The sequence below is a fragment of the Gavia stellata genome, chromosome 1 (genome assembly GCF_030936135.1).
Source record: "Gavia stellata isolate bGavSte3 chromosome 1, bGavSte3.hap2, whole genome shotgun sequence".
In the NCBI taxonomy this organism is placed as follows: Eukaryota; Metazoa; Chordata; class Aves; order Gaviiformes; family Gaviidae; genus Gavia; species Gavia stellata.
Genome location: NC_082594.1, coordinates 23,210,329 through 23,230,460, shown reverse-complemented (window position 1 = coordinate 23,230,460; position 20,132 = coordinate 23,210,329). Strand labels below are relative to the sequence as shown.

At 51.2% G+C, this 20,132-nt stretch overlaps 1 protein-coding gene across 1 annotated transcript in view; it reads left to right on the top strand.

The window, feature by feature from the left end:
• Window positions 1-7,021, top strand: part of FLT3 (fms related receptor tyrosine kinase 3) — a 32,202-nt gene extending 25,181 nt beyond the window's left edge. The window contains exons 16-24 of the mRNA XM_059825857.1: window positions 58-168; window positions 1,935-2,088; window positions 2,448-2,575; window positions 2,960-3,084; window positions 3,449-3,571; window positions 4,211-4,322; window positions 4,406-4,505; window positions 5,820-5,925; window positions 6,887-7,021. Coding sequence (XP_059681840.1) covers window positions 58-168; window positions 1,935-2,088; window positions 2,448-2,575; window positions 2,960-3,084; window positions 3,449-3,571; window positions 4,211-4,322; window positions 4,406-4,505; window positions 5,820-5,925; window positions 6,887-7,021 — 1,094 coding nt within the window. The remainder of the gene's footprint in view (window positions 1-57; window positions 169-1,934; window positions 2,089-2,447; window positions 2,576-2,959; window positions 3,085-3,448; window positions 3,572-4,210; window positions 4,323-4,405; window positions 4,506-5,819; window positions 5,926-6,886) is intronic.
• The last annotated feature ends 13,111 nt before the right edge of the window (window positions 7,022-20,132 follow it).

Below are 20,132 nucleotides of genomic sequence, written 5' to 3'. Positions count from 1 at the left end.
AACCATTTATATTTTAATTTCTTTGCTGGAGATTTCAAATCTGTGCTATTTCTACAGAAAAACCTGATGCTTCAGAAAAAGATGCTCTAATGTCTGAGCTGAAAATGATGACTCATGTTGGAAGCCATGAAAATATTGTGAACCTACTAGGAGCTTGTACTGTGTCAGGTAACTCATGGAAAGGTACCAATTAAAATGTTCAGGCTAATGAGGACTTCTGAACAGAAAAGAAGTATCAAAAATGGATTACTGAAAGCAGTATTAAAAATATCCAAGCCATAATTGATCACCTGTTCTTCAGGCTGCTGTTCCCCTCTTCACCCCTGAATCCTCTCTTTGCCCAACTGATTTTGCTGTTCTGCGCCAGCCCAAAATAAGATGAAGATGAAATGAAATCAAAGTTAAGGCTAAAAAATGGCTGAAGGCTGGACAGGAAAGAAAAGAAACTGAAAAAGAGCAGGGGTAGGGGGGACACCCAAAGAAAGAAGAGGAGAGAAGTGAATAATGAAAAAAGAGACAACTTTTTAAAGGACTGAATGTAAAAATAAACTAAAGATGGAAAGAACTAAGCAAAGATGGCCTAAGATGAAAGTGGCAAGATGTTATCACTAATTAATTATTGTGTGACTTGTGATATCGTTGAGGCAACGTACGTGGATATTCCTGTCCCAAGAACTCCCTCTCTGGCCAGTCCAGCAGTGAACAGGAGCGGGTGGAGAGAGGCTAAAGAACAGATCACGTTGGGGAAAGGGCAGCGTTTACCCAGTGTTTGCCCATATCGTGAACTGTAACACCTGCCACTGAAAAACTTGACAGGATATTTATTCAGTCAGAAAGACCAAAGATAACAGTTAACTCTTGTTTCCCCAGTTTGCATCAACAGCAATACTGTTGTGCAAAGACATTGAGGCATAAGAGGAAAGCAGAGAAATAGATCATTGTTGGTAGCTTTAGCTGATTTGAAACTATACAGGCTGCCACTGCCTTCTGGAAAACTCAGCAAGTGTGATGGTAGAGGTGGGAGAGCTGCAGGGGAGACCTGCCCAGTCTGGCAGGGTAGGGCAGGGACACTTCCAACCTTATCCAAGTCCCATGTTCAGAAGCATTTACATGGCTCTCAAGACTTCACATCCATCCTCTGAGAGACTTTACAGGCTTTTCACAGTGTGCCCTACCTTGCTTGAGAGGGGCCTTCTGGCAGAAACATCCACAAATTCGTATTCGGTCTTTCTGAGCCAGAAGCTGTGATGCCAGTGTAAAACTTTGCAGGGGTGATGTGTGACCACTCTGAGCTCTCGCTGGGCCGTTCAGTCTGCTTCTGCTGGCTTCCTCCGAGCCTGCCTGATCAGGAATTGGAGGTACTTTTACTTTCTTGAGAAAGTGGCCTGACCAGTGCTCCATTCAGACACATCCCCTTGCAAGATCTTTCCCTCCTATAGGTCCTCTCAGCAAGTACACTTGGGTTTCAGGTGGCCTTCATGGGAAAAAAAAAGTATATTTCTAGAGCATGAAGGTAGTGCAGATAAACAAAAGGATGTAGGTCAAAGGATACCAAATCACACCATGAAGATAATTAGCAGGGATCATCTTCTGCTTGAACCATGTATGGTTTAGACAGTATGTTGCATCTTTATAGCCTGTTCTGTCCTCCCCAGTGCCATAGGTATGGGGAAGGATGTTTGTGCCTTTGTAGGGATTTGCAATCCACCTTGGGAGATGCACCACAGGGAAAAATCAGCTACACAGACTTTCCAAAGGGACATTACAGTCAGTAAACATTACCTGCCCATCAGTACAGGTTATCTACCTGGGAAGGGAAGATGCTTGGGACATGTAACACAGATTAGTCCTGGGAGAAGATGAGACATCATTAGGGCTTTAATGGGGAGAGTGCTATAGATAGCAGGAGGCGTTTACATTTCCAACTATTTCAGGACCAATCTACTTGATATTTGAATACTGTTGCTATGGTGACCTTCTGAACTACTTAAGGAGCAAGAGAGAAAAGTTTCACTGGACACTGACAGATATTTTTAAACAGCACAACTTCAGCTTTTACCACAATATCCATTTGGACCAAAATTCCAGGTAAAGCATTCAGCAACAGTTTAATACTTTATAAAGTTACAGTCTCTTTTTAAGCTGCATTCTCAGCTGTGCTGTAAACTGGTGAAATTTTTGAATTCTTGAGAATGTGCCTTCACATACTTTAATAAGCAATGCCTTCAGAGGAACTGAAATTTGATTCTCCTTATGATGTTCTTCACACTGGACTGCAAAAGACAAGCAATCTCTTGTTTCTCTTTCCAGTTTTGAGAAGACTTATGTCTGTGCCTGGATTTTTAATAGCAATAACTGATCGTGCTTTTTCACTGCCAAACAGTTTATGTGTAGAAGATTATGTGATCCACTGTGTGTAACCTTTGAAAATGTGTCACCCGCTGCAGGAAGGGAACTCACCTGAAGTGTGGTGTGACTACAACTCTATGCAGAGAGGATGAATTTGTAATCACACAAAGTCAAAAGATAAATGTGACATCTGGATCAAATGGGATTGTGCTGTATTCTGAGGAAGGTAACAGATTAGTTGCTTTTACCTCTAGTAATTCTGTTATTATTGTATTTATTATATTATTGATCTAACTAGACCAGATTCAGTGACACAGAAGGCCCCTTTCTATCTTATGTATAATTTCCCTCCTGGCAGGAATTTTGCTGGAGAAGGATTCAACAACACTTAATACCAGAGGCTTATTTTTCTGGTCATGCTGTACATAGTATTTGAGTATGAAAATACTCTTTCCTTTATTTTGTGTCTGAGCAAAGGATGCAAAAGATGGATGCTCTTTGTGATGTTGTTCTTGGTAGAAGGATGTGAAAACCCTTACAACAGTCAGTGGAATTAATCAGAGAGTGAGGATGCCCATGGAAAACTCGTAATTTTGGTTATTTTTTACAGATAAAATTAAGCATGCAAGCAGACAGATGCATGAAGAAGAGGATTTTAATGTGCTCACTTTTGAAGACCTTCTTTGCTTCTCCTATCAAGTTGCCAAAGGAATGGAGTTTCTTGAGTCCAAATCGGTATGGTGAAGGGTAGCAAATTGTTTAGATAGAAAAGATGGTAAAAACAGGTCAGTCTATAAAAGGCAGACTGAAGAACAGAGCCACATAGTGGCAGCCTTGAACTATACCTCCTTCCCTGGCTTTACAGCAAAGACCAGATTGCAGTTTTAGGCATGGTCCTGAGTAAGAAGGGGCTGCACTGCACACTTCTGCCTGCTCTGGCTCTGTCCTTTGCCACAAGCAACCAGGGACTGTCCAGCTTGCTCATTCTCCAAACTGAGTGGAAGGAGGCACCAATTCAGAGAGCTCTGTCTGAGACAAGGCAATTATCTCCTTCTGCTACCAAATGCTGCAGAGCATTAACCCATCCTTTCCTTTTAAGTGCATTCACAGAGACCTCGCTGCCCGGAATATACTAGTGACCCATGGAAAAGTGGTGAAAATATGTGACTTTGGCCTTGCCAGAGATGTAGTGAATGACTCCAACTACATCGTCAGGGGCAATGTAAGTTCCTGAATCTCTCTATTTTTCATACCATTGTAAGAATGATAAGGAGCCAAGAAAGTGAAGCTTTGCATTTTCAAATTCCTTGTCAGCTTTATAGATATCTGTACAGACAGTGCAGAAATCTCACTTTTTCCTTCCCTTAGAAAATGCAGATACTTAGTTTATAATTAACCTAATCAAACTGGTACTGTAAATGAGATGGTACCCATGTCCCTTCTAAAGCACACTGAAACAATTGATGGAAGTGTTGGGAATTGTCTTCTGTTACAGACAATAATAGTATAGGGACAATAGCATATGTGTGGGTACATCAGATCCTCCAGCTATATGAAGAAGTACAAGGTGGATATCTCCATCTGAGCTACTCACTCTGGAATTCAGAGAAGGGAAGGCGGCTCTTCCAGGTCTGAGCTCACCTCTTCCTTAAATAGTCATCTAAAATGGATGAGACTAATTAGCTCCTTAGAAGTGCCTATTTCTCTCTACAAGGGAAATTTGAAGGCGCTACTAAAAGCAGCCCAGCTTTTCACATAGCAAACATGAACTGATCCTACTCAAGCAGTAAGAACTACAGTGAGTCATCTAGAAAGCCTGTGCCACAGCATGACCTGGCCTCCTTTCCCCCTGTCTGTACAGGCTCGTTTGCCAGTTAAATGGATGGCTCCTGAAAGCTTATTCGAGAGGACATACACAATGAAGAGTGATGTCTGGTCTTATGGAATATTACTATGGGAAATATTCTCTTTGGGTATGTTCTGTAACGCAACAAAAGAGCACTGCTTGGTTTTGGCAACTTCTGGATTAACATGTATTCTCCAATATTTTCCACAGGTGTAAATCCCTACCCTGGTATTCAGGTTGATACAAACTTCTACAAATTAATACAAAGTGGATTTAAAATGGACCAACCATATTATGCTACAAAAGATGTGTAAGTGTATTTCCTGAGTGATGCACAGCATGGAAATTTATATTTACCAGGTCACTGTTTGTATGATCTTTTATTTATTGCATACTGTACCTTGCTCAAAAAATCACAAAAGGTGAGATATTCCTCTAACTCTGAAAATGGCTGCTTGATCATATAGGTTTTGTCCTAAGGCAGAAATGATCAAGACTAAAGGTTATGTGTGTTTGAAAGGACTAATTTATTATCTGTATTTAATTGTGCCTTCCTTTCCCAGGGAACTTCTTATTCTAAGATCACAGACTTCTTTTTCTTTTTGCAAAAGTTATGTTATACTATATTCATTTTGGATATTAGCTAAATCTTTGGTGATTTTTTTCTAAACTTTTTTTTTCTTTTTTAAATTGAACTGTAGCATGTTTGATTCAGTTCCTGGAGGCTAGGGATCCTCTTAGAGAAAAATCCTGCTAAGGAAGAGTTGGCGGGAGCTATGCCTGTGCTCTCAGCACATGATTTTCAGCCTGTGCCTCTGTGCCTGGGTAGACTCTGCCTAGAGGAGGACCCCGGAAGACAAGAGAAGAGAAGGTGGTGGGGAGCTATGAGACCTGGAGTACGGAGGAAAGGGAAGGGCTTCAGGTTGTCTGAGCTCTTCTGGCAGACATTGTCATAGATGGCCTAGGGACTCAGTGCCTTCCTACGACACAGTACCATTTTCATCCTCTCTGTGTAGAGACTGTAATGGCGTTAAAGGTACAGGTGAATCTGACAGATTCACCCAAGAAAGATTGCTGTGGTGATTATAAATACCAGGGAATATATTGACCTGGTAAGTTTGCAAGGGACTTCAGCAGCTAGGCACTTCACTGGTCCCTGATGAAACCATAAAATCTCTAAGGTGGTGTTTAAACTTCAGAAAGATTTTTGTGATGTCAAATTCCACAAAAAGATTCACTGTGAAAACTGTCCTCAAGACTACAGGGTCCACAAGGAGCAGGTTCAGCCCCAGAGTCAGACAGGAATTGTCTTCCTACCATTTTCTTCATGGAAGCTGGAAAACAAGGTTAGCATGCCAGTATGTGCCAGCCAGGGTGAAATCCTGGCCCCAATCCTACGAGGAAGATTTTGCTAAGGACTCCAGTAAAGCCATGTTCTTCATTTCACGCTTTATCCTCATCTTTCTGTATCTTTTCCTCTGATGCAACATGCTAAATTTGGCCTCTTTCTATAAAATCACTCTGGTGCCCCATGATTCCCATCCAAATTCTGCACTTCCATGTAGTCACTTACAGAGACTCCAACAGCTAACATGTTTTCTGTGTCACCTCTTTGCTCCTGCAGCTATCGCGTGATGCAGTCCTGTTGGGCCCTTGACTCCAGAAAAAGACCCTCTTTTTCTTGGCTGGTTTCCTCTCTTGCCTGTCAGCTGGCTGAGGCAGAAGGAGCAGTAAGTAAACACAGAAAGAAGAAAAATGTTTTGGTTTGGGTTTTTTTTTTTGTAGCCCCATATGAACTGAGAAATAGTCTTCTGGTTTCTATTCAAGTGTGCCATTGTGTTATGGGTCCCCAGGGATCTATGTAAGAGTTCAGGAAAGTTTTTTCCGCTGTCAGAAGGAATCCTGACCTCCCTGGTGAGGATTTCTTTCCTCCCACTGCCTGCACTGGGACTCTGGAAGGCTGAAATCCTGTGCTATGGGACTGTGCTTCCCTTGTGCAGGAGCCAGTGCAGTTGGCTTTGGTGGTGCTGATACCATGGGAGGGGAGCTGCGCCCAGGCCACCTGCCAGGGATCTCATGGGGGGCACCGTAGGTATGTGCTGCCACGTCCTCACAGACGGAGGGCCGTATATAATTCTCAAAGTTCAAAATAATAAATAGGATCTGAGGAAGTCATATTCCATCCTTAACAGACTGTGATCTCTTCCTCGGGGAGAATAAGTAACTCCTGTCAAAACTACCGATTCCTACCTGGGTATCCACTCTGGGCTAGACACTATTTCCCAGTGCAGTGTCCTTGCTAACCTTCTGGGATGTGGGGAGCTATGAATGACTCTTGCCTTTGCAGCCTTGAGCCTCTGCAGGCTGTTAGCCTGGCAGAAGCTGCCGAGCGTAGAGGCAAACTGATGAGCAACTTCAAAGCACTGTACCTAGAAAAAAATTCCTCCTTTGCGGTCCAGTGCCCTTCCTCCACCCAGCTCTTTTTGGCTGGATAAGATCCATCTCACTTAGGCAGTTGTCTGGACTCCCTTTGGAGTCAGCGGGAAGTAACGGGCAGATATGAGTGTGATTCTCCCTCGAGAGGAGGTGGGCTGTACCTCACAAGTGCCCGCTTCACAGGGAGAAAAGCAGTTTACCAAGTACAATAAGTAATAACAGAAGGTACCTTCTATTTCTTCTTCCCAATTCCAGGTTTACCAGAATATGAAGAAAAATGTTTCTACACACAATTCCAGCATTAAAACTAAACCACGAGTAAGAAGGGATGAGGAATCTCTGCTATCCCCGACTGTGCTCCAGCATGAAGACTCTCAGGTTGAAAAATAATCTGGGTGCTGGATTTGATCTCAGGATTTTCATGAACTCTGTGTAGCATATATGTTTTATATCACCACTAAGAAAAGAAGATGTTACCAACTGCTGCTCTATTCACATTTGTTATGGGCCAGTCCATATTTATGTTACTTTGAGGAGAAAACATAATTCATGTATTTTAATTCAGCGAACACATCTATTACAAGAGAGAAGCAATGGTCTTTTCACTTTCTTTCTACAACCGGATATCTCTTTTCCTGGTTTTATGTAAATGGTGTCTAATCAATGCATTGAATTCCGAGTGTTCTTGCCATGTTGCAAGCAAACATAAGAAAATCCATGGGTTCTTTAGACAATGTTTACAAGCACAGACTATGCATCTAAAGCGAACTGGTGTGATGTCCAGAAGTGCTACTCACATCTTCATCTCCAGATGTCAGCAAGTGTTGGAAAATGGGCTTTGTTTTACAAGGAACTATAAATCTGAGTGTGTATGACTGTCTTATCCTGAACGTCTCAATTGCTGTGAAGTTCCCATTAGGTCCAGTTCAGGTGAGGTCATTTCATCCAGCTTTAGGTACTCAGGTGGTCTGTAGTCATCCAGGCTACATTCTGCACTCGCTGATGAGAGCTAGGCACTTACAACGACTGATTCCTTCTACCTAAAATAAGCATCTAAAACAAGCAGGAGGAGTGATATTTGGAGATTACCTTCTGCTTCCCTGGTCTAGAAAATCCAGGTGGCAGTCTCCAACTGGAAGTCTCACTTCAACTGAGTTATAACTAATTCCACTCTTACAGCTTTGTGTGTTTTAATATCAAATAAAAATGTTTAATTTTAAAGAAATTATCTTCTGTATCAATTTAGGAGTGTAATAATACCATCCTCCCAATTCCCAGAAGTCAGCCTGGCTGTATGAACCCTGCTGCAATAAAATGAGAGTATGTCCCTTTAGCTTTCTCCCAGACTCCCAGGACAATAACCAGAGGCTTGATGGTTTTTTAATATAGATAAAAAGACACGTTATTTCATGCTGACATTTGGGGATTTGTAAATGTAGCTTTTTTAATGACTAACAGGATACATTCATCCACATCCCAGTGAACCAAGATAAGAATATATCTGTTAATAGCGTTCTTCTCTTTTACTTTTTACAAAATGCTAACTGCAGTTAGGATTTCCAGTAGCAAGTGTTGTAAATTAATAACTGTTTGGATAGAATACGCTTTCATATAAACTGAGCTGCTCTTTACCAACATTGTCTGAAAACAATTAATGTTGTAATGCAGTGATTATTAATTGTGTATTTTTTTAACATTGAATTAGCAGTGAATGATTTTTTTAATCACATATAAACTGCTGAAGAATAATTTGAAAATATAAAGATAGAAATAAAACTTTAACATTGCATTTTCTGGAAAATATATATGTCTCTTAACATACTCATATAACACGATTTCAAAGTGCTCAGCAACAAGATGTCACTTTTCAGCACTGTTAACACACAGCTTGTACCAGCTGGAAAGCGAGAGTTGAGGGTCTTGTGCAGACAGGAGTTTTCAGCCACTGTGGCCTTAAAAACTAGAGGAGCTTAACACTGAACTGGGTGCATCCAAGCCTAGCTGGCCCTGGAAGCTAAGCAGATGTAAACTTGGCTCATAGAGGAGCAGATGGGAATCCCATGTGCTTTAAAACATGCCAGGGAGCTGTGTCAGGTGTTTTTTCCACAAGATTAAAAAAGTAGTGGGCAGAGGTCATCTGGCCCCATCATCACTACTGAGCTGAGACTTGGGAGTATAAAGGCAAACAGAGAATCTTGGAGCTAACGCCAACTCCTCTTGATGCACACGTGAAAAGCCGCTCAGGCAACATGGCACCCTGTGAGGAAGTACAATCAGGAGAAAGACTGTAGGGGCTGGACACGTGCAGGCTTGTGCATCTGCTTCTCCACACTGCAGAGAGGGAGGGACCAAAGCTACAGGAGGTATTCAGTGAAAAAATAGTATCTTTTAGGAGCACGTTTCCTTTCCAGGATGCTTCCAACATGACTGAGCAAAGTCCTAGTCCATTCCTGAGGTTTGTGCAGAGCCACAGCCAGTGCTGTTTAAGGAGCAGTTTCATGATTCTCGAAGGAAAACGCCCACATTTCTCTTGTTAGGATCCAGACCCCTAATCTGTGCCTCCAGATGCAGGTTCTCTAGAGAAAGTGCTAAATTCCCCCTGTAGCGAATGGGGAGAGTTAAGCTTGTTTGAAGACCTCCAGCAGAGATGCCATTAGTCTAAACTAGATTCATTAAGTCAGGCAGAAACTGGAAAAGATTCAGTAATCATTAAGCTGAGAAGAAGAGGAACAGAAGGGGTTGAGGTCAGTTAAAAGTGCTGAAAGGCAAAGGACGCCGCGCTCTCCTTGTTAGCAGTAACAGAAAGGAAGAACAAGAAAGAAAGAATTTGAGAAGCCAAACAGAAAGACAAGACGCGCTGAGGAATCGGCCCTAGTTTTCTTTCCCTTTTCCCTGCCAAAGCGCACCGGGAGCCTGCAGCCCGGTCCCGAGGAGACCTCCCCGCGGGATGCCCCGGGGTGGCCCCGGGGCGCCGCGTCCCCGCCCGCTGCCGGAGCCGGCACTAGGTGGAGCTCCGCCACCGCGCTGCGCGGCGCCGCCCGGCCGGCGGCTTCCAGCGGCTTTCGGGCAGCCTGGTGCCGGAGCGGGTGGGGGAGAGGGGACAGGGAGCCCGGCTGGTGCTTAGCACAAGGGCCTAGGCCAGCCACGGTGTCCGGACCAGAGCTACAGGAGACCCGGGGGAGCCGGGCTGGGAGTGATGGTGCCGGACAAAGGGAATCCATAGCCAAAACCTCCCAGCACTGGCAGAATGAGCCAGGTACCAGTGCGAACCAGTCAGCTCCCTCCCTCCGTGCATCTCCCAAACAACCGTGCCTGTGTGTCACAGGCAGCAGACACTAAAAAAATAGGAGGCCTTTCTCCATCTGGCTCAAAAGAAACTGGATGTGCTTCTCCAGCACAAGTCTCACTGTCAGGTTTGGGATACCTGGGATGGGCTCTCTGAGGGCCCTCTGGGAGAAGCTGGGGCTCATCGTATGTTGAACCAGAAAAGGAGAGCAGAAGCCTCATGCATGCTAGCAGTGGCTTTCAGTCCACATGTTCACAGAGATATATGAAAGGTGGTGGAGAAATCCAAGGTCACATTTCCTACAGAGCCATGTATAGATACGCCATTTTTAAGAGTCCACAATCCCAATGGGAAATACTTTGGGGGTGCAGAAATCAAAGCAGGCTGAAGGAATGGAAGGATACAGGCTCTTTAGGAAGGACAGGCAAGGGACACTAGGAGGGGGTGTCACCCTCTATGTCAATGACCAGCTGGAGTGCATGGAGCTCTGCCTGAGGATGGATAAGGAGCTGACCGAGAACTTATGGGTCAGGATTAAAGGGAGGGCAGGGGCGGGTGGCATTACAGTGGGTGTCTGTTACAGGCCACCCGACCAGGAAGACCAAGCGGATGAGGCCCTCCACAGACAGATAGGAGCAGCCTCACATTCACAAGCCCTGGTCCTCATGTGGTACTCAACCACCCCAACATCTGTTGAAGGGACAACACAGCAGGGCATAAGCAATCCGGGAGGTTCATGGAATGCGTTGATGATAACTTCCTTCTCCAAGTGACAGAGGAACTAACGAGGAGAGGTGCTGTGCTGGACCTTGTTCTCACAAACAAGGAGGGGCTGGTGCGGAATGTGAAGCTCAAGGACAGCCTTAGTTGCAGTGACGATGAAATGGTGGAATTCAAGATCCTTAGGGCAGCGAGAAGAGCTCACAGCAAGCCCGCTACCCTGGACTTCAGGAGAGCAGACTTTGGCCTCTTCAGGGATCTGCTTGGTAGAGTACCATGGGATAACACCCTGGAGGGAAGAGGGGCCCAAGAAAGCTGGTTAATATTTAAGGATCACCTCCTCCAAGCTCAGGAGTGATGCATCCCAACAATGAGGAAGTCAGGCAAAAATGCCAATAGGCCTGCATGGGTGAACAAGGAGCTCCTGAACAAACTCAGACACAAAAAGGAAGCCTACAGAGGGTGGAAGCAAGGACAGGTAGCCTAGGAGGAATACAGAGAAATTGTCTGAGCAGTCAGGGATCCGGTTAGAAAAGCTAAAGCCCTGATAGAATTAAATCTAGCCAAGGACATCAAGGGCAACAAGAAAAGCTTCCATAGGTACGTTGGCAATAAAAGGAAGACTAGGGAAAATGTGGGCTCTCTCCAGAAGGAAACAGGAGACCTGGTTACCCAGCATATGGAGAAGGCTGAGGTACTCAATGACTTTTTTGTCTCTATCTTCACTGGCAAGTGCTCAAGCCACACAGTGCAAGTCGCAGAAGGCAAAGGCAGGGACTGGGAGAATGAAGAACTGCCCACTGCAGGAGAAGATCAGGTTCGAGACCATCTAAGGAAGCTGAAGGTGCACAAGTCCATGAGACCTGATGAGATGCATCCACGGGTCCTGAGGGAACCGGCAGATGAAGTTGCTAAGCCACTATCCATCATATTTGAGAAATCGTAACAGTCCAGTGAAGTTCCCACTAACTGGAAAAGGGGAAATATTTTTAAATTTTTAAAAAGGAAGGAAAGGAAGACCCAGGGAACTACAGGCCAATCAGTCTCACCTCTGTGCCTGGCAAGATCATGCAGCAGATCCTCCTGGAAGCTATGCTAAGGCACATGGAAAATAAGGAGGTGATTGGTGACAGCCAACATGGCTTCACTAAAGGCAAATCGTGCCTGACAAATTTGGTGGCCTTCTACGATGGGGTTACAGGTGGATATGGGAAGAGCAACTGACATCATCTACCTGGACCTGTGCAAAGCATTTGACACTATGCTGCACGACATCCTTGTCTCTAAATTGGAGAGATATAGATTTGACGGATGGATCACTCAGTGGATGAGGAATTGGCTGGATGGTCACACTCAAAGAGTTGCAGTCAACGGCTCGATGTCCAAGTGGAGACCAGTGACGAGTGGCATTCCTCAAGGGTCAGTATTGGGACCAGCACTGTTTAACATCTTTGTTGACAACATGGACAGTGGGATTGAGTGCACCTTCAGCAAGTTTGCTGACGACACCAAGCTGTGTGGTGTGATCAACACGCTGGGGGAAGGGATGCCATCCAGAGGGACCTTGACAGGCTTGAGAGGTGGGCCCGTGCAAACCTCATGAAGTTCAAGAAGGCCAAGTGCAAGGTCCTGCATGTGGGTCAGGGCAATCCCAAGCACAAATACAAGCTGGGCAGAGAATGGATTGAGAGCAGCCCTGAGGAGGACTTGGGCATGTTGGTTGATGAGCTGGCAACAGGAGCTGTCAGTACACGCTTGCAGCCCAGAAAGCCAACCGTATCCTGGGCTGCATCAAAAGAAGCGTGACCAGCAGGTCAAGGGAGGTGGTTCTCCCCCTCTGCTCTGCTCTCGTGAGACCCCACCTGGAGTACTGCATCCAGCTGTGGGGCCTCCAACATAAGGACATGGACCTGTAAGAGCGAGCCCAGAGAAGGGCCACAAAAATGATCAGAGGGGTGGAGCACCTCTCCTATGAGGACAGGCTGAGAGAGTTGAGGTTGTTCAGCCTGGAGAAGAGAAGGCTCTGGGGAGACCTGCTAGCAGCCTTCCAGTACCTGAAGAGGTTGGGGCTTTGAGCAACTTGGTCTAGTGGAAGCTGTCCCTGCCCATGGCAGGGGGTTGGAACTAGATGATCTTCCAACCCAAACCATTCTATGACTCTGTGAAGATACAGGCATTAGCCATGCAGCTAGGCATACCACATCTCATCCCCCTTCTCCCAGACACTGAACTAGATGAAGTACCCGGTGGCACAGGACTCCTTCTTCCCAACTAAATACACTGCTGCACCAGTGAGTAGCTGCCTCCTTCCCTCCTCCATCAAAACCAGCTTTAAAAAGAGGTACAAAAAGACCCACCCAGACCTGTGGTTGAGGAGACTACAAATCACTTAAGAGAGAGATGGGACCTGAGCCCTGCTCCTTCTCACCCTTGGTGAGCATCCCAACACTGGGCTGTGGTGGGGAAGGAGTCCCTTCCAGCCAGGCTGCCTGAGACCTGGGCCGGATTCGTGCTTGCTGAAATGCTTCCTGTGGATGAGATAAAACAGGGTGTCTGCTCAGATCAGGGATCCTGCCTTACAGGTCACTGCCACATTAAAATTTAGGGGTTTAAGGCTGTGCTGGAAAACTGATAGAGGAACACTCCTAGCAGAAGTGTAGGTGCCCTGGGGTACAGCCTGAATCAGATCTCAGCTGAGAAGGGATTTTGAAGACCTGTGTTCTGGAGAGAGGCGGAAAAGTGGTGGTGCCCCTGTGGCCACTTCCACAAAGGCATATGCAGACTGGCGTGGGATTCAGTTCGTTTAGATATTGCTTAGTTGAGATGGAAACCCATGAGGAGATCCTGACAGGGACCCATTCCTCCTTTCATGTGCTGCTTACACCCACTTGTGATCCATTGCACTGCAGCTAAGCTTTGGCACTTAGCTGTGGCTGCCCATATGTGCCCAGAGGTGCCTCTTCCTGGCTGCACTAGGGTTCCCCTCCCTCCATGCCCTAACTGGGGACATCACTGCCTTCCAGCTGAAAAAAGCCTGGATGTTACTTCTAATCACAGCCCTCCAGTCCCACCAGTGCCATCCCTTCAGATCCTAAAAAGAAGGAGGTGCCTATCTCTAGTTTCCACCATATTTTTCCTGGAGAAGTGACTACCTACCTGATGTGGACTGGGACGTCCTTTGGAAAAGCCTCCTGCGGCAGGGGAAGCAGGCTGGGAGTGTCCTGGGTGCGGAGGGGCTGTGGAGCTAAACCCAGGCAGAACCAGGTCCCCAGGAGGTGAGCCGCGAAGGGAGCGGCCAGAGGATGGCAGTGTGGGCCACAGCCAGGAGCCTGGCCCTGAGATCTGGGCCTGGCCCTACCTTTCACTCCTTCTGGGGCCTCTTTTCACACCAGAAAAAAATGGGGTGAGACTCCTCTTCCCTCCCAGGAACTAGAATAAGACAGCTGGGAGCAAATGGGAGGTGGTGGAGAGCAGTCAGGCACCAGTTTCTCCTTGCAGCCGAGAAGACTGAGGGGTTTTTGCTTGTTTTTGAAGGAACAGTTTTGCCCATGGAGAAAGAAAAGTCGTCTCCTGCCTTCTTACAGCCCCAGAATAAAGAAAGGTCCCATGTGGGAGCCTCAGCCTGCTCCCTGCAACACCAAGGAAGAGCTTGGCACCTCCCTGCCTTGGACGCCCACATTGCCTAGCACGAAATATTATCTGCAAAACACCATAGCCCTGCAGGGATGTGTACAGTTATGGCCTTTGAAACCTTCAACCTTGCAAACAACAAACCATCTATGCAGGCCAGAGCCACCCCGTGCCTTTGCTGACTGAACAGATTTGCCGGATTGGGCCTGCCGTGAAACACGGGCTGAGGGAGACGGCGGTATGGGGCAGCCACCCCATAGTGTCTTGCCGTGAAAGGCTCTTGGGGGGGATAAATCGGCAGGACTAGCACTACCGAGAGGCGTAGAAGGACAGGGCCATGGGGTGTGCATCACCTCCCCGCCAAGGTTACATTTCAAAGCCGGGAGATGTAGGAAATGATTCAGTGAGGAAGGCAATGAGGACATCGGCCTTTATATTGCCCCTGGGGCGTGGTGGGGATAGCCCGAGGGCTCGCTGGTGGCAAACGTGTGCAAACCATTTTGCAGCTGGAATTTGATGTTTTGCTTGGCATGGGAGTCAACACGAGCGTTAGTGGCACCGTCCCGCCAACTGGGCCAGGACTTGTGGCTTCCCTGGGAGCGGCGTGGCTCTGGGGGAGGGTTGGGGGGGTCGGGGAGCACCCCTGCCTCTGGCTCCCCAGCCCGGCCCAGCCGTGCCTTGCTGCAAAACCAAAAGCGTGCGGCTGGGGAGCACCGCGCTCCCACCACGTTCCCCCCACCGGGCGCCACCGGGGCCGGGCTGCGAGCCGAGGAAGATAACAGCGGCCCTGCGTGCTCCGGGGAGCGTCCGTACGGGGAGCCGGGGGGGTTGTCCTCGGGGGGTAGGGGGAGATAACAGCCGAGCCCTGGGCGCCCTCCCGAGGAGCGGGTCCGCCGCAACCCCCGCACGCCGCTCGCCGGGGCCGGGGCCGAGGCCGGGGCCGCGCCGTCGGAGCCGCGCCGTCGGGGCCGCCCCGCGGGTGCGCGCTGCCGGCTGACTCACGGCTCCCGTGACCTTCCCAGGCGGGAGATGACAGCAGGGTGCGGGCACAAGCGGGAAAGGCGGCCGGGGCGTGCACCGCGGCCCGGGGCGCGCTGGTGCGGCTTTCCTTCCCCTTGCCATTTAAAAGATATTTAAAAAAAAAATCCAGCCAAGGCTGGATTGCACCGGCCAGCAGAGGTGTCCCGGGGGGGCTCCGGTCGCGGTGCACCAGCGACTTCTAAGGGAGCAGAACAACGCCCAGCCCGTGTAAACAGGGCCAGGGAGCGCGACCGGGATCAGCCTTTGGTCCGCCCCCGGGCCCACCGGTCTCTCCGGGAGAGTCCGGCTACTGGACCCGAGCGGCTGGGGACACCCCCACCGGCCTGTGGCTGCACGAAGTCTCTGGTGCATAATTTGGCTTTTTTCCCCCCTTCTCTCCTTACGTTCCTGTTTGCCGGAGGGGAGCCGGGGCGATGCGAGCTCAGGCCCCACCGCACCTGTGCGAAGAGGCAGGGCTGGCCGGGGCAGCGGGGAGGGCCCGCGGCGGGTGCCGGTGCGGGGCGGCGGAGCCGGGGCTCGCCCCAGCCTGGCACAAGGTGCCACCCCCACCCCCCTCCCGTCTCTGCTTCCTTCCCAGCAACGCGAATCCGCTCGGGAGCGAGCGTTTAGCATCTAACCCGCTCCTAGAGGCATGTGCTTAAACAAGCCGAGTATCAACCCCACGATAAAAGTATTGGGTTATTCTGCAACGTAATCTACATCAAAGCCTCGGGGGCTGCCGGCTTGAAAAGATCCAAGATGTTTTCTGAGTCCTTATCATGTCTGTGCTTAGGGGGAGTCATAAATTCCACAGGTCGGACTAACTAACACACGATTCCTCCTTCCCTTCTCTCTCCTCGGCCACCAAAGGGCTTTCAAGCAGGCATTTTGTTTTAACCTCGCAAACAAAGCTCCCGGTTCCGTGTCGTTAAGGTGGGGGGAGAGGGGAGGATCCCCCCACCCACACCGAGCTTCTCCTAAGCGACAGAAAAATAAATTCTTTAAAACGGAAAACGATTAGAAATAAAGAAGAAGGTGAATCCGCAACCCGGGAAGGGCCCCGTCGGGCGGGAGCAGTCGGTGGAGGAGAAATCGCGGGGGCTGCGCGGCACTCGGCCCTTCCCGGGGCTTACGGGGAGATCTCGCGCCCGGGACGGGGGTCCCCGGGCTGTGCTGCCCGCCCCGTTACCCCCCAGTCCTCCCCAGCCCCGGGGCCCGAGGCGACGGTGAGCGCCGAGCCGGGTGTCCGCTCCAGACCCGGGCACCGGCCGCCGCCTCCCCGGGGGATGAGGGCCTGGCAGCGGGCAGCGGGCAGCGGCGTCCTGCCCCCGTCGTTTCTCACGCCATCATGCCGCTGACCTGACTCCCCCCGGGGTAGGCAAATCCCCTCGGAAATAATTATTTCAGCTCAAGAAGTAAGTCTGGGGTTGAAGGAGGAAGGCGGGGAGCCCGGCGTCTGCCGGAGTCCTGGGTGAAACGGCCCTTCGGTGAAAATACAGGGATCAGCATGGAGGGGGAAAAAGAAAAATAGGTATTTCCCTGCAAACTGTAGCCCCCATCAGGCATTTGTCAGCTTGAAAGGCGTTGGATCGCATTTTCCCGCTCAGGATCTCACGACACAGGAAAAAAACGAAGGAAGCAAAGAGGGAGAGATCAGGGACTCGCCCGCGCTTCGGTCTCGGGGTCCGGTCCCGGGGTCCCCGCTCCTTTCCCGGGACTGCGGCTCTGGGACGGAGTCGGCGGAAAGCCCCGAGACGGAGGCAGGGAAGGAGCGGGAAGCTGCCAGGGCCGGATCGGGAAACCTCCCGCCTTGGTCGCCGCTTCCAGGACCGCAGGGAGAAAAGGGGGGAAACCCAGCTGAGAGAGATACCTCCTCTCCCCAATTCCCTCAGGAAGCCCATGTGGCTGGGGGGCGAGAGGGGGCACAAATCCTGCCCCAGTCGCAACGAAAGGAAGCCCGGCCAGCCCCCAGACACGGAGGCTCGGGGTGTGCGCGGCTGGGGGTCCCGCTTATTTTAAGACAGGAGGGTCCCGGGGGCAGAGCATCCCCTGCCCCAGCAGCCGGGCATGTCGCTGCGGCGGGCCGGGAGCGGGGGGCGGCTGTGCGGCGGGGGATGCTCCGGAGCATCCCTCCGCGGGGGCCGCGGGTAGTGGGGGACGGCTGGCAGGGCCCGGTCTCCTTAGCCCTCCCCGCACTCGGGGTGCAGCTGGGATCACTGTCCGACGGGCAAAGGCAGAGCCGGGCCGGGGGAGAGCGGAGCGGTGCGCCCGCTGCGAGTCCGGGCGGGCGCGGTGCTGCCTCTGAGCCTCGTCCCGCTCCTCCGCGGGAGCCCCGGGGCTCTCATCCGTCCCCGCGGCCGGCGGCCCCCAGCCTCGCCAGCTCGGGCTGGCGTCGGGTCTCACCCCAAAGCGCTGCCACCTGCCTGCCAGGGATTCATGGATGGAGCCTTAGGCACCGAACCGGGATGTCTCGGGGTTCGTCAGGGGTTGGGTGCGTTTTAATACAATACGTTCAGAGTTTAGTCATTTTAATGGCCCCTTCCTCCGTTTATGGCATCATCAAATTCACATCCGCATAGATCGGCTGTGTTGGTGCTTATCGGGAGAGGCGATTGCACTGAAGGGACGCAGCATTTCTTTTCCAGAGTTACATTTCAGCCTCCCGCTCAGAGAGCGCTGGGGGCTGCAAGCCCCGCTCCCTCTCCCGGTTACCCCGCCGGAGGGGCAGGGGTAAGGCGTGATGGCGGGAGTGGGCAGCGGAGAGAGAAATCCCGTCCGGAGAAGGCGGCTGGCAGGCGTCCCCGCATCCCTGCTGTTGTGCTGCTGTTACCGTAGGGTCGCAACCGCGGCCGTCAGCGACAGTCTGCGAACGACAAGTGACGGTGTGGGAGCAGGCACTGCATTACCGGCTGCGTGCAGGGTAGGGGGACGACGTTCCTCGCAGCCGGGGTACCCACAGCGGCTCCGAGGGGGCCGTCCGTGGCCTCTTCCCCGGGAGCGATGCTCTGTCCTTCCCCCCTTCAGCGTCCCGGTCCCCCCGGGCTACTGTCAGGGGACCCTCCCGGATACTTTGGGAGACCTCGCTGAATTATTCCCACTCGGGTTAAAGCATAGCTCCGCGGCAGCCCCACGCTCTGCACCAAAGGGCTCGGTGGAAGGGGGGGAAGGAGAGGGAGATTTTCGGGGAGTGCGGATCGGGAGATCTGCATCTGCAGAGCTGAAATCCGCCCTCGGCTGCAAAACGCCCCGTCTCAGTGACCTAGGGAGGGACACTCCCCGGTCTGCAAAGCAGCCACTCACGGGGAAGGAAAAATACCCCTGGGACACGGCCACGCGGATCTGCCCACGAAAGACCCGGGAGACGCGGAGCCGGGATAGCGCGGGGCCCGTGGAGGAGCCCCGGCAGGACCCAGCCACACCCGCCCCAAGGCCCGGGAGAGCCGGCGGGGGCGGCCGGTGCTGCGCTGCTCCGGCGAAACGTGCTGGGAAAACGGGGGCACGCTCCCGTCCCCATCCATTTTTTCTCGGCGGGTGAAAGGTTTCCTCGCTGTGTCACGCGAAAAGATGCGAATATGCAAACGTTGTCTGGCATTGTCCCCGCTCAGGGTGAAAAGTTAAAGCATAAAAGCGGCGGGGGGAAGCTGAGAGGGGGTTGCCTCTTCAAAGGGGGCTGGCTGGGCCGGGGGAGCCGGCTGCCGCTCGCCCGGGAACGCCCTTCCAGGGCCAGCATTTCTAGCGGGTTTCCACGGCGTCGGGGTGGGAAAAAGCGAGTGTGCGTGGAGGGGCAAGTCGCCGGGTTCCCTGGGGGCTCGGCCGCGCTACAGCGAGGGAATCGCTCCTCGAGGTGGCAGGCTCCGGGAGGAGGCGGATGCTTCCCCCCTTGGCGGGGACCATCCCCTGGCTCGGTACCCAGGCCGCTGCGGGCAGAGAGATGCTCCGGCCTCGCTCCAGCGGTGGGTACGAGGGCAGCGGGTGTTTGGGTGTTTTGGGCACTCCCAGTCCGTGTCCCTTCCCGGCACCGGGGCCCAGGCTGGGACGGGGAGGGTGGGCAGCGCCTGACCTCGAAGCTCTGCAGGCACACGCCGGGGGAAGGAGGCAGCGCCCTCGGAAGGGGGGATTTCTCCTCTTACCTCTCCTTCATCGCCCGTGACCGAGTGGGAGCGGGAGCGGGTGGGAAGCGCGTTAGAAAAAGCAGTAGGCCGTCGCGGTGGGGTTTGTTGCTTAAAACAACCACGACAAAATGGCTTTGTGGATTTTTAATCAAAACTCCCTCCTCCTCCGCCCCTTCCCCCCCCCCCCCCCCCCAGCCCCAAGCACGGAGAAGAGCTGGTTAAAGTGCTGCCTACAGATCGGCCGCGATACACGGCTCCCATATTCCCACCCTCGCCCTTAGATCTCCCTCTCTGTCTTTTGCAAGTCTCTTGATTTCATCCTTTGAACCTGTGATTGGAGGTTAAAGTGCACCAGGTTGCAATGGAAGGAGGAAGCTCTTAAACAATAAAGGCTTGAATATTTAGCTGTGATCAGGTCGCTGCCCTCTCCTTATCTTTTTAAATGCAAATCGTCTTTTAGGGGTAGTAGCTATATACCCAGCGCCTCTCCACGTCACCTGCCTTTGGTGTGTCTGGGCCATTACTAATAGAGCCTTGTAAACAATCGTTAATCATGTAAGTGCTGCCGGCCATTGGGTTCGGACCGGGAGCCGGGAGCGCGGAGCGCAGCGCGGGGCCGCGGCCCCTCCGCCTGCCCCCTCCCCGCCCCGGGCAGCCCGTCCCCAGGCAGCAGGCGCGCCGCTGCGAGAGCCCCGAGCAGCATGCGGAGAGCCGCCGCCGGGGCCCCGCCAGC